The sequence below is a fragment of the Ovis aries genome, chromosome 2 (assembly GCF_016772045.2).
Source record: "Ovis aries strain OAR_USU_Benz2616 breed Rambouillet chromosome 2, ARS-UI_Ramb_v3.0, whole genome shotgun sequence".
NCBI classification, from domain to species: Eukaryota; Metazoa; Chordata; class Mammalia; order Artiodactyla; family Bovidae; genus Ovis; species Ovis aries.
The window spans coordinates 17,504,574-17,525,734 of NC_056055.1; the positions used below are offsets into that span (position 1 = coordinate 17,504,574).

At 34.9% G+C, this 21,161-nt stretch overlaps 1 protein-coding gene across 10 annotated transcripts in view; it reads right to left on the reverse strand.

Annotated features, from left to right (window-relative positions):
* FSD1L (fibronectin type III and SPRY domain containing 1 like) overlaps nucleotides 1-21,161 on the reverse strand; it is a 68,421-nt gene continuing 47,260 nt past the window's right edge. For 2 of the 10 annotated variants that reach the window (XM_027964145.3, XM_042242931.1), the window contains 7 exons: nucleotides 18,066-18,195; nucleotides 17,413-17,445; nucleotides 14,002-14,102; nucleotides 13,301-13,552; nucleotides 8,308-8,396; nucleotides 5,900-6,018; nucleotides 1-4,102 (listed from right to left, as the gene is read on the reverse strand). In XM_027964145.3, the coding sequence (XP_027819946.2) occupies nucleotides 4,012-4,102; nucleotides 5,900-6,018; nucleotides 8,308-8,396; nucleotides 13,301-13,552; nucleotides 14,002-14,102; nucleotides 17,413-17,445; nucleotides 18,066-18,195 (815 nt within the window). In that variant the 3' untranslated portion in view covers nucleotides 1-4,011. Of the gene's footprint in view, nucleotides 6,019-8,307; nucleotides 8,397-13,300; nucleotides 13,553-14,001; nucleotides 14,103-17,412; nucleotides 17,446-18,065; nucleotides 18,196-21,161 lie in introns of all 10 variants that reach the window. The other 8 variants (XM_027964148.3, XR_009599125.1, XM_060408986.1 and 5 more) reach the window with 8 other exon arrangements.

Genomic DNA, 21,161 nt, shown 5'->3' on the forward strand with positions numbered 1-21,161 from the left:
AAAGCAAGAAAAAAAAAGTTTAATTTTTAGATGAGATATTCCAGGTGCTTTTTTAAGAATTTGGTTATTCTATACAGAACATAAAATCATTTCAACATACAAGTTACTCTATCTTGAATACTCTATTTTGAAATTTCAAAAACCACTTTAAAAGCTTTGTCTTGCTTCCAAAATATGAGGCAAAATGCTTATTATAAAACACTAGTTTTCAGCACTGCGTACATTGTAAGTAGTTCATTAATGTTCATCTTTAACTTAAACATTAAACCTGAGGAATTAGAATTTTTATTATCAGAACTGCATAGCAAAATCATGTCCAGATGATAGAAAAACCAAATAATCTATGGATCAAGATAATTTGTAAGCCACTTAATTCAGTTTGAAGCAAAACAAGTTATGTTAGGAGAGATAAATGATATCCAGGATAACAGAGTTTTGAAATGTGTCATTGTGTTTTTAAAAATGATAATGCAACAAAAGTTATCAAATGTTTTAAATGGTCACATACACCTTATATCATCCATCCAATGACAACAAACTGTTGAACCATTCCAAAGCTGGTATTTTGCAAAGAATTATTTAGGCCAAATTCAGTCTTTGCAAGTGGCATTGGGCAGTCATGAAAGTGCAAATGCCTGGATGGAAACACAGCTTAAATCATTTATTTATGCTACTATTCTACTCTGACACACATTAATGCTATGGGAGAAATTTTACAGTTCTAGAAGTCTTGATATAGAATACACCTTGATGAGAAAATACAAAAAGGCCACAAGTCATGCATAAACTAAAAATGTTAAAGGATATTTTAATCAGGCTTTAAAAAAAAAATCAGGTTTCATGTCCTGGTGATACCACTTTAAGCACATGCTTTATCAAAGTAAATGGCATCTAGAGGTATCCAAACACTTAAGTCCATTATTAACTAAAAGTAACACTTCACATTTACATAGCATTTTACTGTGGTTGAATCTATTTCATATACTCCATTTCATTTTATTCCTCACAACAGCCCTGTGAGGTAGGCTGAACAAGTTATATTGTTGTAAAGGCAAGTTACATTGCCTTTATGTAAGGCAATGGAAGCCCAAAGATGATAAGTGATTATGTAGAGATCATAGATATAGTATATGGTAGAGCTAAGGTGATTAATTTTAAATACTTTAAAAGAAATTAAGCCAGAATATTTTTGTTATATCTAGAAAATTTAAAGACTAGTGGTTTTTAATACAAATCATTTCAAAACTTTAGCTATTATATATCTTATTGTATGAATTAGTTATAAATTTGATTTTAAAGAGTCTCCCCTAAAAGGTAAATTAGATGCAATGCTTTGGTATCTTAGAGATTCTGGAAATGTTAAAAAAAAAAAAAAAAAAGCATTCTCATAACCCTTAAGCTCTCCAAAATGTTCTAACACTAACAAAAATATCTTTTACCAATCACTTACAATAAACTTAATTAGCTCCAAGGCAAAGCAAACACATTAACTTACGGGCTGTCCTACATAATGTGAAATCCTCTGCATGTTCATCCCCAAGAACCAACATATATTGATTGGGTACCGTTAAGAAAATATACCAATTTAAACTAACACAGCTCAAATGATTACAAATCAAAAGTCAGTACCTTATACTGACTCAGAAATAACAAATACTGTTTTAACTTGAATGTGAGTAGTCTGAGGAGAAAAGTACTATAGTAATCTCTGATATTTATTTTATAAGTGAATACTAACCTTTATATGGCATACCCAACAATATATCTTCAACAAAAACATATACCATGTGTGATCCAGTTAACCTCCAAATTACTCAAAAAGCTTATTTACATTAATCAAATATTCCAGGTAACAAAGCTATCATATGTGACATCGGGATCACAAGTATTTGCATAATATGAATACTGTAAGATATACATAAAACTAAAACTATACTAACTACGAGGTAATCTTTCTGCAATGATTAAGGAAAATTCATGATCACTTATAAATGCTCCACCACTGGCATTATGAAATATAAATTTAAAATAACAAATAACTTTATGGTTATTTATGCTGACCATTCACTTCCCTAAAATAATATATTCAGTGTAAAAATAAAATCAAGGAAGAAACTTTTTAGAAACATCTTACATGACTACATACAGGTGAACCATTTTACATGCAGTTAATTATAATTTTTTATAAACTCTTAACATTTACTTTTTAAAATTTCTGACTGATTAGCAAAAACATTGTTTTTAAGATGCAAACTTTGTCATACCTCTCAAAAGCAGCAAAAGCACTGTACGCACAGAAAATCAAACTTCACAAAGTTAGGAAATCTGAACAGAAAGTATGACTGCCATCCCAGACTTAAATATTTGTTACACAAATTAACGAATGAATACTGATCTTACAAATATGGAGTTTTCTCCAAAAGAATTATCATGATGATTTTTAAATACAGTCCTTAGTCTGTTTAGCTCAGATTCACATATTTTATGGAAGTCTACACTATCCCTTCTAATGAATACTTTGAAATGATCATTTTTCATATATATCCTTTTCCAATTTTCCCCATATGTTTCCAAAAGACACTAAATAACTTAATAATTTTATGTGATTTAAAGTATATGTAGGAAAACTAATCATTCTGGGTAAGTCATGAAATAAGAGTATCTTAGCCCAACTAAATCATTTTTCTTCTTTATATCACTGAAGATCAGCACAAAAATTCAAATTATACATAATACTGCGCATACTTTAATTTCATAAGTAAGCAAATAAAACCAAGCCAGTATGTCTCGTCAGATGACAATATGGGGGAAAATGATTGCAGAACAAATTCGGTGAAGTCTAGCTGTACAGCAGCAGTTCATGGTTTGTCAAAATAGTACAGATTCCATCAGTTAAACCCCTGTACAGACAGGCACACCTTTAATACTTTCAAATTGTCTACCTACACCTGGAACATTCAAAGAATTACTGTATATTAAATTTCTATGTGCACTTAGTAAATATTTGGTATGTACATATTTACGAAAAGTTAAAGATGTATGTGACAGTCAGTCCAAAGAGTCAAAACGAAATGTAAAAAAATTCTTTTTTCTAAAGTGCTTAAGGCAACTCCTTCATTTTTTATCCAGTTTACTACAACTGGTTTGAGATTCAACTGCTAAAAGAGAAAGGCAATACTAAGTGTATATTTTTATAAAACATAATTTTTTACACCTGTGGTATATCCACTACCATCAACCTCTCATGCATTTCTTTTGTAGAAAGCAATCATGTTTGACCTGTCAAAACAGAGTAAAAAAAAAATATTTTAAAGAGTATACCAATTTTTCATGTCTTCAATTGAGCAAAAAATCTCAATATTTTTTAATTCCAATGTTAATGAGAATGTATATATTGTGTCAAGTTAACAGTTACCTTAATTTGAGACTATGTAAACAGGCACTATAGTTATTATTTTCTAGTTTGAAAATGAGAATGACACACTTCCTCCAATTTAACTTAACACAAATAATCGTAAATGAATTAACCTAAAAGTCCACACATTTTGTTTTTGTTTTTTTGGGGAGAAGAAGCATAGTAAGAGGGAAACCCCAGATTCTTATTCTGAAGTATGAAAGTATTACTTCAAATGCATTTTTCCAAATGATACTAGAATATTTTATATGAAGGGTTTCAAATGATGGGATGAGCACACACAAGAATCATATGCACTCCTCCAGCCCCTGACTAGTATTTTCCTTTCCTCATGCCCCTGCAATAGAACTCCTCACCAGTATTACATAATGGTCTCTGGTTTAAGTATCAGTTGACAATGCATGGGGCATGGACTGAGAGCATGCTTAAGAGGAAGAAGGCACTTAAAATTAAAAACAGGATATAATTATACAGACATAATAGTAAAAGTTTTTATACAAGAACCTCTGGCTTTTTCAGTGTCAATTTTGTTAAAATATACATGACTATTCACATAAAGCAGCTCCACCACTAACTTACTGCTTTCAGGTTTAACTTTATGAGAGAGAATTATAACTTCCTGTTTCCTTAGGTCCTGCAATAACCCTGCTGCAGAGAACAGGACATCCAGTAATTCTTTCAAAATCTCTAGGAAAAACAAAAATCAAAATTATATTTATTTGGAGAATCAAAACAATATCTACTGAGCCTTATGCTTTTTAAAATATGTTATCAGACAACGGTATAGATATGACTCTCCTCTGGAAAAATGAATACCCAGTTTGAATAAAATTCCTCATTAGATTTGTTTTACAAAGAACAAAATATCCCATCAGTAAACAATAAACTTTAAGAGAGACTGAGCTGTTCCTATCCCACAAGTCTTTCACATAGTAACTAAAGTAACTAAAATGTACACAGCAATGGTCACTTCTAGGGAGAAAGGTATCATAAGACAATATACTTAAAATATGAATGGAAGAAAGTCAATATGAGAAAGTAATGAAAAAGTCAGCTTCAAAAATTAAGGAATATACAAACCCAGACCTCTTGAAAATGCTCAAGGAATTCTTAAATACTGTAATGACAACTTTCAATTTGGCTCAAAGAACTTGTTACAAATTTTAATCAACTTAAAAAATATAAATGCTTTGCTCAATAATCATGGGTGTTACTCATGGTTTAACACATCTTCCTTACATATGGTAAAGATCACTCTATGTTAATTTTTTTTTTTTGAAGAATTATGATCCTTTAGAAAGCAAATTAAGTAGCAAAAAGACTGAGAAAAAAATAACCTCTGAATAGGTATGTCTGAAAAATTCATGTGCCAAATAAGTCAGAGATACATAGTTTTTTCAAAACTCTTTGTTTTTAACCATTCCATCTTATTAAAAAGCAGATATAGATGACTTCAGTAAAGGATAGTTTTAGGCACCTCCCTTTATAACCTATTCCTTATAGATAAAACTTGAATAGGTAGCTTTTTCTACTTTCTATATAGCTTTAATGATCTTTTACCTTACTAAAAATGTTAAAAATAAGCATAATTGTTACCAGTTATTACACCAAATTCAAGTGGGAATTTTATCAAAACTATTAAAGTTTCTATTAAACTAGACAAAAAAAAATCAGAAAATATAAAGCTTTAAAAAATCTTACCCATCATTCAAAATAATGGAAAGAAGTCTAATTAAACAAGGTAATGTATAAAGAATATCCCTTTGCAGCAGGTAAAAAACTGAAATTTGGGCAATTTAAAGCTATTATATCTAGAAACACTTCCTGTCCACTCTCTGTTTTGAGTTATAAACTGTGAGAGAAATGTCACAATATTTGGAAAGAAGAAAATGATATACAATCTAGTTGAAAAATAAAAGACAATCATTTAGCAAACCTCAACTTATTTATAAAAGGGGAAAAATAAACTACTGAGAAAACCTTTCTAGCATGCCCAATCAATTTTTTCAGTTTTTAGAAAACCATGGAAGACTGTACAGTTTTAAAGCTTCAGTGTAAGAAATAATAGGTAATGATGACATTAAAAAAAAAGGAACGTATAGAGGAAAGATATAAATGCTTTTCCCTCAGGTCCTAGGGCTACCATATATAACTAAACATTTTAGAATAGTCAGAGTAATCCAACACACACAAAAATGAGTTTCTATGTAACTACTTAAACACTGCCTTTTTTTTCCCATTTACTCTTCAAAACATCAGTTTCTTGCTAGATGTCTACTTGCTTCTCTGATACCCCACAGCAGGCGCCTGTGAATGCTTCCTACGAGGTGCCGGATGCAAACAGATTCCAGACCTTAGAGCAGAAGGTAGCAAACCTGACTTCCACCACTTGTAAACTGCTGCGATTAGTAACTGCACGGAAAAGGCCACCCAATCAAAAAGGAGTGGGGGAAGGAAGATAAACATATTCTGAGTAGGCATTACTGAGTAATATTGTTTAAGCTGCTAGTGGAGCCAGTCATTCCATTTTCACTTTTCTGAAGAGTCCTCACAGCACTTGGAACCTGCATCCCAGTACTCAAAGAAAGTCCACCACACCAAACCTAAGAGAGGACAGAAACAAAGCTGCAATCAGACTTCAAACCAAGTGAAGACTTAAGGGATCCTGACATTTTTCCATCTAAAAGGCAAAAATAAGTGAACACAAGTGAACATCATCAAATTCCAAATGGAAAACCTTCATATGTGAACTGAGGGGAAGTAGAAAGGCTAACTCAGGGGTCTTTTAGAACCATATTGGCCAAAGGAAGTCTTATGACAGCAGAACTCACTGGAGCTACACACAGGAGGGAAATAGGGCCGTAGAAATTCAGAGACTAAACTGGATTAATTTAGTCAAAAGATACCATCATTACTGATACTAAAGTTCACAACCAAGAGAAGTACACAAAGACTCATCTTTTTCATCCCAATTACTGCCTTGGATTTTGACAATGGGTTGTGGCCTGAAACTATAGGAATCTAACACCCCTCTGTTAACAGAGTAATCCCATTAGCTTCTTCCCTAACTTGTTAACAATAAGAACCCTTTTATAATTCTCAAAGATAATCTGAGAAAAACACAAATGGCAATATCCAAATATACTTGCCATATTCTATTATCATAAATGTGAATGAGCTTGTGAAAGATAAAACTGCTTCACTTGTGTTGAACAAAGCAGCTATCATTCAGTAAAGTAAATAACTGATATGGAATAGAGTCAAGAGAATTAAAATGTGAAAATATGAATCATTTAAACTATCATCAACTGCCATGTATGTAGCAGACAAGCTTAAATTAAAGCAAGGGAGATTCTAGAAATTTTTTATGTATTCCCACCTTCAACTATATCCTAAGTATTCAATATTTACTCAGTAACCATAGTATAGTTACAAAGAATCTGCAGACTGTGAAACACGTGGCTATATAATTAACATTCCAAAATTCTTAAACTTTAAGGTTCAGTAATGATAACTCTTAAAATACAAGAAAATGTGGTACAAATGAACCTATCTATGGAACAGAAACAGAGCCACAGATAGAATAGACTCATGGCTGCCAAGGGGGATGTGGTTAGGGAAGGGGTAGACTGGGAGTCTGGGGTTAACAAACTATTACACAGAGAACAGATACAAAACAAGATCCTAGAGTATAAACAGGGAACTATATCCAATATCCTCGGATAACCATAATGGAAAAGAATATAAAAAAGAGTGTATAGAGGAATTCCCTGGCGATCCAGTGGTTAGGACTCAGCGCTTTCACTGCCAGAGCTCAGATGCAACCCCTGGTCAGGGAACTAAGATCCTGCAGACAGCTTAGTCAAGGAAAAAAGAAGTATGTGTGTGTACACCTGAGTCACTGTGTTGTACAGAAGAAATTAATACAACATTGTAAATCAACTGTATTTCAGTAAAAAATAAATTTTAGAAATACAAATGCTACTCTGATTATGAAACTATCATATTATTTTATTGAAAATTAAGTGATTTACAGAAATATTTACTCAAAATATCTAGCACAAAAGTGGAAGAGCAGATCAATGGAGAAAGGTTAGTCTTTTTCGGAAAGTGGCACTGGAACGCGTGGATATCCATATGCAAAAAACAGATACAGATCTTAAACTATACTCTGTATCACATATAAAAATTAACTCAAAATGGATCAAGACCTAAATGTAAAACTTTTTAATTATAAAGTTACAAGAAAAAAACAAAAGAAAATATCTCTGTGACCTTGAGCTGGGCAAAGCATGACATTAACAAGAATATTTATAGAAGTTCTATTTGTAAATGTCTCCAATGGGAAAGCACTCAAGTAGTCAACTAAATTAGAATGTGTAAATAAATCCTGATATAGTCATACAATGAAAAACTATACATATACATATAAAACTATGTGAACTACCACACCGTGGAAAAACATGCATAAATCTCACAAATGAATGCTGAGCCCAAAAGATATTATAAGATTCCATTTATACAAAGTTGAAAGGGAGGCAAATGAATTTATGGTATTATAAAACTCAAGACAGTCATCTCTTTAGAGGAAGGCCATTAGAGGCTGGAAATGGGTACAATGTTCCACTTCCTGACCGAGACCCTGGTTACAAAAAAGAGTGCAGTCCTATGAAAACACTGATCAAACTACATGCTTATGATTTGCAGACTTTTATGTCTCAACACTTACTTCACCAAAAATATACCAAAAACATACAATCTCAGACGTAGGAAAGGTAGACTGGGGAAAGAAAAAGGAATATAAGAAAAAAATAAGATATTGTGTTTCCCCAAATAGATAGCATAGATATTCTCCTTAAAGTTGCCAAACCAAATATAAATTAGATACTAACCATGAAACCAGGTAGTACTGGCTGAGAAAATTTTGCCTTAAAGGAATACAACAACTGTTTTGAGTTTGCATCATAGAAAGAAAGCTGACCTAGAGGGAAGAAGAAAAAAAAGTCACATTTATTATTGGAAAAAAAAAATTAACATCTAATTAAGTCTAACATATAATCATGCATAAAAGTAACAACCAAATGAATATTTGTCACTTTGAAGACTGGACTTAGGAATTCTCACTTGAAAATCGGTAGTAAACATGTTTAAGAAAAAGCCCAAATCCACTTTTCTTTCCCTGGTCTTTAAGATCTCCATAGTGCTTCCATAATCTGGTACTATCCAATTATTCAACTATAGACTTCTCTTTTTTACCATTATTTAACAAATGGTGCCTTAGTCCAGTAAAAACCACAGTTATTTCTCCCCCCCCCTTTTTTTTTTTTTACTATAACCGGCCTTTCCACTCAATCCTATCACCATTTAAGGTTTACTCTATTAGACTTTATCCTCTAATTACTTAAAGCCATACTCATACCCTAATCTCTAAAATCACGGTATAATGATCACTGCTTCAGTTTTAGTTCTTTTTTAAGGTCTCCTGACAGTCTTTCAACAATGATCATGTAATAAATCACTGTCCTTCTGACCACCTAACTGTCCAACCTGATGACACCCTTGCAACTGTTGTCATTTCTTCAGACTTTTCTCTCATGACTATTCTCTTGGTTTGTTTCTTTATCCTGAGGATATCTTTTGTTTCTTTTCTTTTCCTCCTATTCTAAACGTAGATGCTTGTCTAGGATCTTTTCTCTCTATAAAGTTCCCATAATAAATCAGCTAAGAACTAACATTATGTCTACTAGAAAAGAATCTAACATTATGTCTCCTATTTATATAAACTACTTCAAATGCCAAGCAACCTATATGCGGTCACAAAGTTAGCGTACAGAAGAGCAACAACACTCAACGGTTCTGCGCAATATTCAGTGGCCGTTCTGTGATGCCATAACTAATATTTAGCTTCAGCTAAGTAATGCCACATGGCTGTCCCGCTGGTATCTCATCTTTCCACAGGATCCTCTAGACTCTCTACTGTGTTGATGGCATGATCATCCTTTTGATCACACTGGATAGAACCTCAGTCATCTTTAGTTCTTCTGCGTCCCTTCCTCCAATCCATATTTTTAGTAGCCAAGTCCTATGAATTCTACTTTCACACCATCAAATCCATTCTTTTTGATTCCCCACTGCTCAGGCATCTCTTACCACTAATCACTCAACCAATACTTATTAAGGGTTTACTATGTAAAGAAAGCAAGGCCAAAGAATGTTAAAACTACTGCACAATTGCACTCATCTTACACGCTAGTTAAGTAATGCTCAAAATTCTCCAACCAGGCTTCAACAGTATGTGAACTGTGAACTTCCAGATGTTCAAGCTGGATTCAGAAAAGGCAGAGAATACCCTCCTTGTGGCTCAGCTGGTAAAGAAAAGGCAGAAGAACCAGAGATCAAATTGCCAACATCTGCTGGATCATAGAAAAAGCAAGAGAGTTCCAGAAAAACATCTATTTCTGCTTTATTGACTATGCCAAAGCCTTTGACTGTGTGGATGGCAACAAACTGTGAAAAATTCTGAAAGAGATGGGAATACCAGACCACCTGACCTGCCTCTTCAGAAATCTGTATGCAGATCAGGAAGCAACAGTTAGAACTGGACATGGAACAGCAGACTGGTTCCAAATAGGAAAAGGAGTACATCAAGGCTGTATATTGTCACCCTGCTTATTTAACTTATATGCAGAGTACATCATGAGAAACACTGGGCTGGATGAAGCACAAGCTGGAATCAAGACTGCTGGGAGAAATATCAATAACCTCAGATATGCAGATGACACCATCTTTATGGAAGAAAGCGAAGAAGAACTAAAGAGCCTCTTGATGAAAGTGAAAGAGGAGAGTGAAAAAGTTGGCTTAAAACTCAACATCCAGAAAACTAAGATCAGGGCATCTGGTCCCATCATTTCATGGCAAATAGATGGGGAAACAGTGGAAACAGTGGCAGACTTTATTTTGGGGGGCTCCAAAATCACTGCAAATGGTGACTGCAGCCATAAAATTAAAAGACACTTACTCCTTGGAAAAAAGTTATGACCAAACTAGAAAGCATATTAAAAAGCAGAGACATTACTTTGCCAACAAAGTTCCATCTAGTCAAAGCAATGGTTTCTCCAGTGGTCATGTATGGATGTAAGAGTTGGACTATAAAGAAAGCTGAGCACCAAAGAATTGATGCTTTTGAACTGTGGTGTTGGAAAAGACTCTTGAGAGTCCCTTGGACAGCAAGGAGATTCAACCAGTCCATCCTGAATATTCATTGGAAGGACTGATGCTGAAGCTGAAACTCCAATACTTTGGCCACCTGATGCAAAGAACTGACTCATTTGAAAAGACCCTGATGCTGGGAAAGATTGAAGGCAGGAGGAGAAGGGAATGATAGAGGATGAGATGGTTGGATGGCATCACCAACTCGACGGACATGGGTTTGAGTAAGCTTCAGGAGTTGGTGATGGACAGGGATGCCTGGTGTGCTGCAGTTCATGGGGTTGCAAAGAGTCAAGACACGACTGAGTGGCTGAACTGAACTGAACTGGTGTAAAGCACTTGCCAAGCAATAAGGACATAATACTTAACGAAACAGACATGGTCCTGTCTGTATTACTTAAAGACCACCTTGAAAAGTCTTCCTCTCTCAGTATTTTGCAACCTCTTCCACATTTAACCATTTATTCTCTAATATGTCTAAAACTATATTACCATCATATAACTACAGTTTTCTAAAATAAACAGAAATCCTTCTTCAACTACCAAAAAAAGACTAGCTTATTATTATTTTTCAAGGCCCTCAGAATCTGATCCCATCCTACATTACAATTTTTTTCTATATCCTATGCTTTAGGTTAACAATTACACTTCTCACTATCCTTCCTATCCTATCCTATGGGGCTTCCCTGGTGGTACAGAGGTTAAAGCATCTGCCTACAATGTGAGAGACCTGGGTTCAATCCCTGGGTCAGGAAGATCCCCTGGAGAAGGAAATGGCAACCCACTCCAGTATTCTTGCCTGGAGAATCCCATGGACGGAGGAGCTTAGTGGGCTACAGTCCATAGGTCGCAAAGAGTTGGACACGACTGAGTGACTTCACTTTCACTTTTCACTTTCACTATCCTTAAGGAATCTTTAATTATACTTAATCTTTAAGTATCTTTAATTATACTTATATTTAAGGAATCACAAAGTATGGGAAAAGAGACAGAAGAAGATAAGCAAATGCTATCTTGTAGTTTAAAAAGAAAAAATATATTGATATGCCAATAAATTTACTATTTATCCTGAGGAAAATTATTTATGAGTCTAAGTGAGTAAATTTTTAAAAATACAGCAAAACTGACATGTCATCACTAAAAAGAAATCAATCCAAAGTCAATTTTTTTCCTTTTTGAATAACTAGGTTGATACTTCATGGAACTCTTTGGACATAACATTACTTAAAATCATAAAACTTGGTTTTATTAGCTTTAAGTGTCAACTTGGAGTGAGGCATTTAGGGAATTACTTTTGTTCCCTACTTCATCTACAAAAGTTTTATATTTAGATGACAGTAGACAAGATACTTATCAAATACCTAACTGAAAAAGCTTAAAGATAAACACCAAGTTAATTTTTAGATGCTCTTAAGAGGAGGGAAGATTGGCAAAATCTATTAAGATGAAACTTAAGGACAAATCAGTGTTCTTCATTTGAGTTACAAACAGCAAAGAAACACCTCTACACTGCCTAACATCAGAGGGAAAAGATAATCTGCCAGAACTCAATGGAAAAAAGATCTAGTGGATTAGGTGGCTACCAGCTCAATACTGATCTACAATGCTGTGAAGTCATATTACTAGAAATCATGCTGCCAAATCACTAATCTACGGTGGTCCGAAGTTGTGTGTTCTACTTTGAGAATCAATCTTTAAAATATATATAGACATAGTATACAACCACAGGTGATAATAAAGGTTTGGAAAAATTAAATTAAAAGGAACAGCTAATGTTACAGAGAATGTACAGTCTGGAAAAACAGGGAAAGAGAAGCAATGTTAGTTTTTAAACAAATAATGATTATAATGTAAATATAAATTAGGGAACATAATTCTGTGTTTCTTCAAATGACAAGACTTAACAGCAAGAGTCTCAGAAGTTATTGAGAGACAAAACGAATTGACTTAAGAAAAACCTTCTAATCAAATGTTATCCTACAGTGAAACAGGCTGCCTTCTAAGACCATTAGCTTCACAAAGAAATGTTCAAGCATAGGAGTGGCAACTACTCACAGAGATAATGTAATAAGGAAATCATACTATGTGGCAAAAGGATTGGGTAATTTCTAAGGTCTATTTTGACTCAAAAAAATCTGACCCTACCACTCTTAACAGTTAACAAAACAAGGTAAGGAAGGAATTAAAATAGGCCTAAAACATTTTAATGCTCATGACTAAAATTAGCGACATCTTTTTTTCAGACTGACAGTATATTATAGATGAGAGCTTTTGTAGGCCTGCAAGCAGACATCACATACCCTTTCAGTCAACTACAGACCTGAAGTTACGTTTGTGATCAAATCCTAGTAGGTCAAAACATCCTTACCACAATACTAGTGGAAATTCCGTACAGATTATTACTATAGGAAAGCATGGGCTTCTCTGGTGGCTCAGACAGTAAAGAATCCACCTACAATGTGGGAGACCTGGGCTCAATCCCTGGGTTGCAAAGATCCCCTGGAGGAGGGCATGGCAACCCATTGCCTGGAGAATCCCATGGACAGAGGTGTCTGTCAAGCTACAGTCCATGGGGCCGTAAAGAGTCAGACATGACTGAGCAACTAAGCACAATGCAGAGTAATGAAATACAAACAATGATGATGAAATGACTTAGGAGAAAATCAGCAAACTTACCCCCATCAAAATCACAAAATACACCTATTCTTTCAGGAACAGCAACATCCAAGGCTTTGACTTTATTATTATGCTTTGCTGCAAATGTGTTCTGTAGCCAGTTGTTCACATGGATACACCAACTAGTGTTTGTCTTTCCCAACTGGTCAAATTTCCCCAAAGTCTTGTACGCTACTCCCACACTGTAGGATTTACAATCCTTCTGGGCCTTGACCTCCCAATAATGTTGTCCACTTTCAATAGCTGTGTCTCCTACAAAAGATTAGAAGGTAAATTTAACTCTTACCTCTTTCTTATGACTTACAGAGTTTTACCTATATTTGACCCCACAAAATGGCACCAAAAAGTCTGATTCAGGAGAATAATCATGTTACACAGACACTAAATGCAGAGTATCTGCTATAATGACTTGTATGTTTACTAACTTCTCCGAATATAAAAGGCTTCAGAACTTTTCTTCCTTATTATCCCCTTAAGAGTTATAAATGTGGAGTACTACATAAACTGAAGTAGAATTTAAAACATATCAATAAAAAGATAATTTGAAAACCTACCAAAGCAACTAGGCTTCCAGGGGTAGAAATTTTGGCAAATATTCATTCAATACACAGGCAGCCACACCACCCCTGAGTAGAAAGTCCACCCATGTGACTGTGATGCTTTTAATCTGAGATAATGAAGAATTATTATGTTTATCCTACCCAACACTGTGTACGATTCCCCCGTAAAACGATCTCTGCTGCCTCTTACTGCTGGTGGCCTGGAGCCTACAGATGTCCGTTTAGGGGATGGGGTACCACTTCTATATAAACAGAAACAAAAAGAAAAACAAATATTCTATGTTGTACATGTTTCACAAACTAAAATTACAGATAAAAGGAAAGTTTGAAGAGCTTTCTAATCATGCTGCACAAAAAGCAACATTTAATTTTATTTGAATTATTTACTATTAAACAGAGTTGTCAATTTTAACACATGTAAGAAGTCATCAACATAAAGCAAGCTAAAAACACTAATACCATGCAGAGAGAGCAAGGCTTGTACAAATTAATACACAGTTGGAATATGAGACAACGCCAAAATGGGACAAGACAAAAGGGGGAAAAAAAACTCTAGGGGAAAAAAAAGAACTGCAGAAAGATAATGGATTATTTAACTTACATTTCTTGCAGCTAAATTTAAATTAAAAGCAAGTCTTTTTTTAGGAAGAGAAATGATTTATAATACTTGATATTATTCTGTGCGTGGATTTGGGTAATTGCTATTTTTAAGATTTATCATAATCAAATAACGTTTTTATTTTCATAAGCAGGAGGTATTTTTGTTTGTATCTTTTCTTCTTAAAAAAAAAATAGCAATTACCCAAATCCATGCACAGAGTAATATCAAGTATTATAAAGCATTTCTCCTACTAAAATGGACAAGATACAACTTGACTTCCCTTTTTCAAATTATATGATATAGTAAACTGGACAGCATTAAGGCCTTTCACTAACTCAAAACAGACCAAACCTCAAAAGATGTTTAAAAATTAACATTTCAATTATATCAAACTGCTGCATTCATAAAACAAAAAATTCGTAACTTACCAGCAGTAAAGAAATAAAGGGAAAGCATGGCAAAAAGAAAAACAGATGTAAATATTGAGAATGTCAATTTAAATTTCAAAGAAAAGTTAAATAAGGAAAAGTCTTCCATTGAAGCACCCTAGAATTCCGACCTTGAATACATTTTTGCAAGAAGTACAACAGTTATTATTGTCTCAAAGCAAACACGATTCCACCCTTTAAAGATACCTCAGTCACTCAACTGTCTCAACTAAGGTTCTTTGTTATCTTTAATCTGGACTGTTTTATCAGCTTCCCAATTCACTGTTAGAAGATAAACCTAACTCTGATTCTCCCACTCTAAAATCTTTACGTACTTCCTTACTACCTACAAAGAACTTAGCATGGCATTTCAGGTTCTTCTTGATTTGGTCCGCTTTTCCGGGTAGCTCAGCTGGTAAAGAATCCGCCTGCAATGCACGAGACCCCTGGGTCGGGAAGATCCCCTGGAGAAGGGACAGGCTATCCACTCCAGTATTCATGGACTTCCCTTGTGGCTCAGACAGTAAAGAATCTGCCTGCAATGTGGAAGACCTGGGTTTGATCCCTGGGTTGGGAAAATCCCCTGGAAGAGGGCATGGCAACCCACTCCAGTATTCTTGCCTGCAGAATCCCCAAGGACAGAAGAGCCCGGCACTAAGCACACAGCACTGCCTTTCCAGGCTGCCCACCTCTGGACGGCACTATCCAGCTAAAAGTAGCAGCTCAAGCGTTCCTTAAACTCAGGCAATCTGCCTCAGTGCATTTCCCTTCCATCTCTCGTTCTCTCACTGCCAAGTCCAAATGCTACACATTCTTCCACTTACTTGAGAACCAACTTAAATACTAATCCACTAATGAAGGTCTCCCAGATCCTACCAGGCTAAGTAACCTTTCTGAGGAGTCCACCTCTAGGCCAAAATTCTGTGTATGACCCTTCAGGCCTAACAGGAAGTAATTATAAATGCTTGCCTTCTCCTCACCAGACTTGGTGCATTGCAAGTTCACTGCAGGTTTTGGAGGGAGTTGCAATCCCCCTTGCTCCTAGGCAACTCCATGCTCCCATGCATGTCTGCATTCCTAGATTAGATACCTGTATTCAGAGGTTCCATTATGGGAGGGGGCCCTCAGCTGAGACCCTTTCCAGCTGCCTCCTCAGAGACTTCCTTAAAGGGGGAAGGGTAGGGGAGCAGTCTGAAGACACTTTTCTCCACTCGTCTCAATACTTTCCCACTCCTAACCTTTCCCATTTCCTTGGCCTCAGGTCCACAAAACAGAAGAAGGCTTTTGTTTGTTCTCCCTGGGCAGCGAGATGGTCCTCAGATACTCACCATCTGCCATCTGCTCTGGTTTACCTAACCCGCACCCCGTGCCATTCTGCTGTGAAAATGGAACACTGGGTGACCTAGCACCCCTTCCTCTGCGCCTCCTACTTATGCTATCACAGTAAGTGAGCAAAGTCTGCACTGTTACTTTCAGTTTGGCTCACTGTCCTAATTGACCACTTCAACATCTGGCAGCTCAGGAAATCTTTCTTCCTCCAAACTCCCTGATTCACACATACTACTGAACACAATCTCCATCTCAGATTATTATTATTTATATATAGAGAGATAGCTCATCTACATAAGTTAGGGCAAATTCCTTGAAGGCAGGGACCATGCTTATCCCTATAAACCCCACAATATCCAGCTGACATCCTACAGTAAATAAATATTTATGGAAAGAATAAATGTATGTAACATTCCAGAAGTAGCCCACATACAAAATACGCTTAAAGAGATGAGAGAAAGAGAAATAACATGTTGAAATTATAAACATAAGCAGTCTAAAAATCTCCAAATGACCAAACTTCACTGATCCTATCAAATCCAGCAGCATTTTACAATTCTAATACACCAACTATGAGTCACTTTCACCAATAATAAGCAAATAAACTAGAAAAAAGAGAAGACAATAATTTTGAAAAGAGAACACATTCTGGTTTCTGGGAAAGATATGGGGTATCTTCAAATCAGCACATTATTACTTGTGCAATTTGAAATGATTCATCTTTCTGGCACTGTTCTAATAATTTCAGTAATGACCTTTTTTTTAATCTTTGATACTTTTGAAATTGTATGATTATTATAAATCATAGAACACTTTAAACTTGCTTCATGTCAAATATTTGTAAAAGCAAAGCTGTAATGTTAGATATATTGAATACAGCACAACAAGAAAGATGCCAGGTATAAGTAAATGCAGAAAAAAATCATATAAATGAAATCAATTCAAGAAAGACTTAAAGCAGAGCTTATTGTTTTGTTATCATATACAATATAATCTAAATAATATGAAGCATAATGCTATATAATGCTGTAAATCCAAAACATAAGCTACCAATACAGACAGTCTACACAAAGCAGTATTTTAGCTTATGAAGGCTGCTGCAATGGGTTCTGCTTATTGGTTAAAGAAAAATTTAAGTTATTCAGCCAAGCTAGATAGACTAGATCCTAGAACTAGACAGACATAGATCATCACCTTGAATGTTTCTTCAGTGAAGTAACATGGACACTGTCAGATAAAAATAGGCAACTGTTAAGAGATTGCTTTACAACTTAAATTTAACAGTTTATATAATAAAATCAGAAGAAACATTGGCTGAGGAATTTCTTTTGATTCACTGTTTCACAGTGATTACACCTTATTTCAGTTTGAATACAATTCATCTCTGTTAAAAGAGGCCTCCATACTTTAAGACTACCTAAGTCAGTCTGACGGTAACACAAGGTGCCAAGCCTGTCTCTGGTTCACAAGGTTGCTGACCAGGGGCCCAACACTGGTTGTACATGGTAAAAGTTGTCATTCAACGCAGACCTTCAGCTAAAAGAGGTGATCTGTAAGTCTAACATTCAGGAACTACGCTAGGAACTTCTCTCTAAGCAGTTCAAATTGCTGTAGATATAACCTGAAAAGAAATGGAATACTGAAATAAAAGATGTAAGTAAGAAGAGGATTAGGAAAAAAACTAAGAAAAAATAATGAAAAATGTTAATGACAAATTCAAGTACTGGCAAACAATATTGCATTTTCACTTTGGTGTTAATAATAAGAATTTCATTTCTAGTTACTGTCAAATAAGAATCAATATACAAGCATTTAATCCAAATAACAGACTTAATAAATGAGCTTACCTGCCCTTGTTCTCTTTTCCTTTAATTTTACTGTCTTGACCTTTTCCTCCAGTAGGATCCCACTCTACACAGGTATCTTCAACTCTCAGGTTCAAATGGGACGATGAGTTATCCAAATTGAAATTAAGTGCTAACCAAAATAATATTTCATTTTTAATGTAGCATATCTCTAGTTTCTGAAGCACAGCCATCATCATATTATTTTTGAGCTCAATAGATTCCAACACTGTATATAAAGTTTCAATTCTTAACCTTAAGATTTAAAGTCTACAATGATAAAGCCATAATCTACCAATTCCTCCTCTATTTCCCTTTATTCTCCTCTATATATCTATCCTATACTCCAACCAAACACAGTGTACTTGCATGGTCACAGTTCTTTCTGCTTTTCCTTCTGATGGAATCTCCAGTAGCAAAATAGCTTCAATTTCCTATTATCAGAGCATCAGCTGACTGTTACGACTAAACAGAAAGTGGAGCTAGTAGCATCAAGGATGAGAAGAAAGTGATGCGGTGTAAAATTATAGACCCTGGCACACACACTCTTTTGCTCTAACATTTAACAATTTCATATTTAAACTCCCAGTATTTTCAAAAACAAGGCAAGCAGGGAGAAACAGGCCATGATGGCGGAAGCAAGGGAAATAACTCAGCTGACAGAGCTAAGATGATTTACAAGGCAAAGCATAGATGGGGGAAAAGGGCTACTGAAATGAAAACAAATCAAGAAAATACAACACAAAGCTACGCTTTTCAAATTATTTGGTATCGGGGAACTATGTGCTATTCATAAGACTTACTTAGAACTGCTAATTTAGGAAATCAGTTTAACACAGGATCACTTGTTTCTTTTGGATACTGAGGGTTAATCATTGAAATGTATCAATTTAATATGCAATTTCTGGAATTTGCATTTTAAGCAAGGTATCATCTACTACACAGTTACCAATAAATCTGCTTATTAGTTATATTTCCCTCCAAAAGTTTAAATTTCTTATAAGTATTCACCAAAGAAATATTGCTTTACAATACCCCATTTCACTTAAGGATAATATGTGATTTAGCTAAAGGTTCAGTGTGTCTGTGAAATATTCATCATCAAACAACAAAATATTTATATAGAAAACCTAATGCTTATCTAGTGCATGAAGAATCCTTTTATACTCTACTGTTTTGTAAACAGCACTTTAATTTCACCTATTCATCTGACCTATTGTTCACTGTATTTCAAAACATTCTAAATACAAACTGACTAACCATAACCACTTCCAGAAAATGTCATACTATATGCAAAAAAGTTAATAGCTTTCAAAACATGCATGTAAACAGAAATGAACTTACTGAAAGAAGAAATAATACAGTTCTAGTAAAAATGGAAATAGAATTCCTCAAAAGGGAGGTACTGAAAAGTTAGTTTTATACAAAACTGAGATCCTATATTACCAAGAATGAACTGTCTTAAGAAAACAGAGTTAACCTCTCTATTAGTTATTAGTTAATACATGTGAGAGCATCTGAATTTTTGAAAGAAAACAGTGGATATAACTCAAGGTGCCATCAACACTCAGCTGCTTGTTAAAATCCTAAGGAAAGAAAAAAAATCATAAAGCTATTCCCTATGTTTGATGATGAAGAGGAGAGTACAGTCAAGGGTGGCAAAAAACAGGTATTGTCCCTCAAGCCACTTGAGGTCAGACTTATCAAATACCATAGCCCCCGAACCGAAAGGTATAGATTTCAAACTCAGGGGTGCAATCTTTTCTCTCTTCGTTTTTGGACACTGTCCCTTCATGAAGCCTCAACTAAATCACTGAGGCTCTCTAAGTAACAAGGATAATATTTTACTATGAAGTTTAAAAAAAAGATTGTCCTCAAAAGTGAGGCCTCAACTGTTAGTCTTATCTCTCATACAAGCCCTGTAATGAAACCAGATATTAGTTTCCGTATCTTTAAAAGTCTGTGTAAACAAAGTACCAAAAAAAATAAGGGACAGATATGTTTTAATGTTTACTTTGGGTTGGTGGCTACTTTCTGTACTGTAAAATTATATCACAGATACTAACATCTGAGGCTAGAAAGCAACTGGTGATTAGTATCACATCATTTACCTTTACAAGGAAGAGATAAAATACTTTAAAAATTCTGGTCATAAGAAATCATCACTTTTGGTAATTTCAATAAAAGAAGAAATTACATAACATTGGAGAGACAGATACTAACAAGGTTCACTATGTTCTACACCAAGCACCCCAAGTGGCAGGATATGAAGTTTTGGTAGGACTCAACTATTTAATCTCCATCTCTCTTTCCCTTTCCCCCCACTTCTGTGCTCATATATTTATTTCTAGTGGTTGGTCAAGAAGGGCTACAACAAGTCAAAAAATTAGTAAGCCACTGTTTACCGTGGCCCTTTAAAAGCCTGACTTTTCTCTGGAGCTCCTGCTGTCGTTAGCAGCCACCCCAGTGGTAGGAGTGACCTCAGAAAACCTGTGACCCATAGCTTCTTAGGAGATAATTTTACTGAGTCTCCCAGAAGGTCCTAGAAGGTTCAGTGGGCCTCAGGGTTGAGTATCAGTCTACCTCAAGCCCAGGGGGTTTACCCCATAGTGAGAACTGCTCAAAAGGACTAGAATCAATTTAGTCTTTCCCTGCAAATCCTAAGACCAAGAATTTGACTAGTTAAGATCTAGACACTGCTAATGGGAGCAGAGAGTCCAGCTCCAAAGAAACTGCAAGCCAGATATTCATTTTCCTGAATCTACAGAATTTGCATGAAAATGTAAAATTCACCACATTTAGGCCCAAGTTTGGTCACTAAATATTAAAGGAAAAGGAACAAAAGAAATAAAAAAAGATAAAATATTCTTGGGGGAGGATATTAATAATAATGCAATTTTACCTCACAAGAGTTTAAAACAGTTCAAGTTATATAGAAAAGATTATCTACCTATAAATATGACTTTATTTTGAAATGGTAAAAATCTCTAAAGAAACCACAGTTTCAATTCAATTTGTTAACAAGTAATTCTAAATAACTGCATTTCTTGGCTAAGTTATCTGTAGTTCTCAAATAAAAACACTTGCTAATCCAAATTA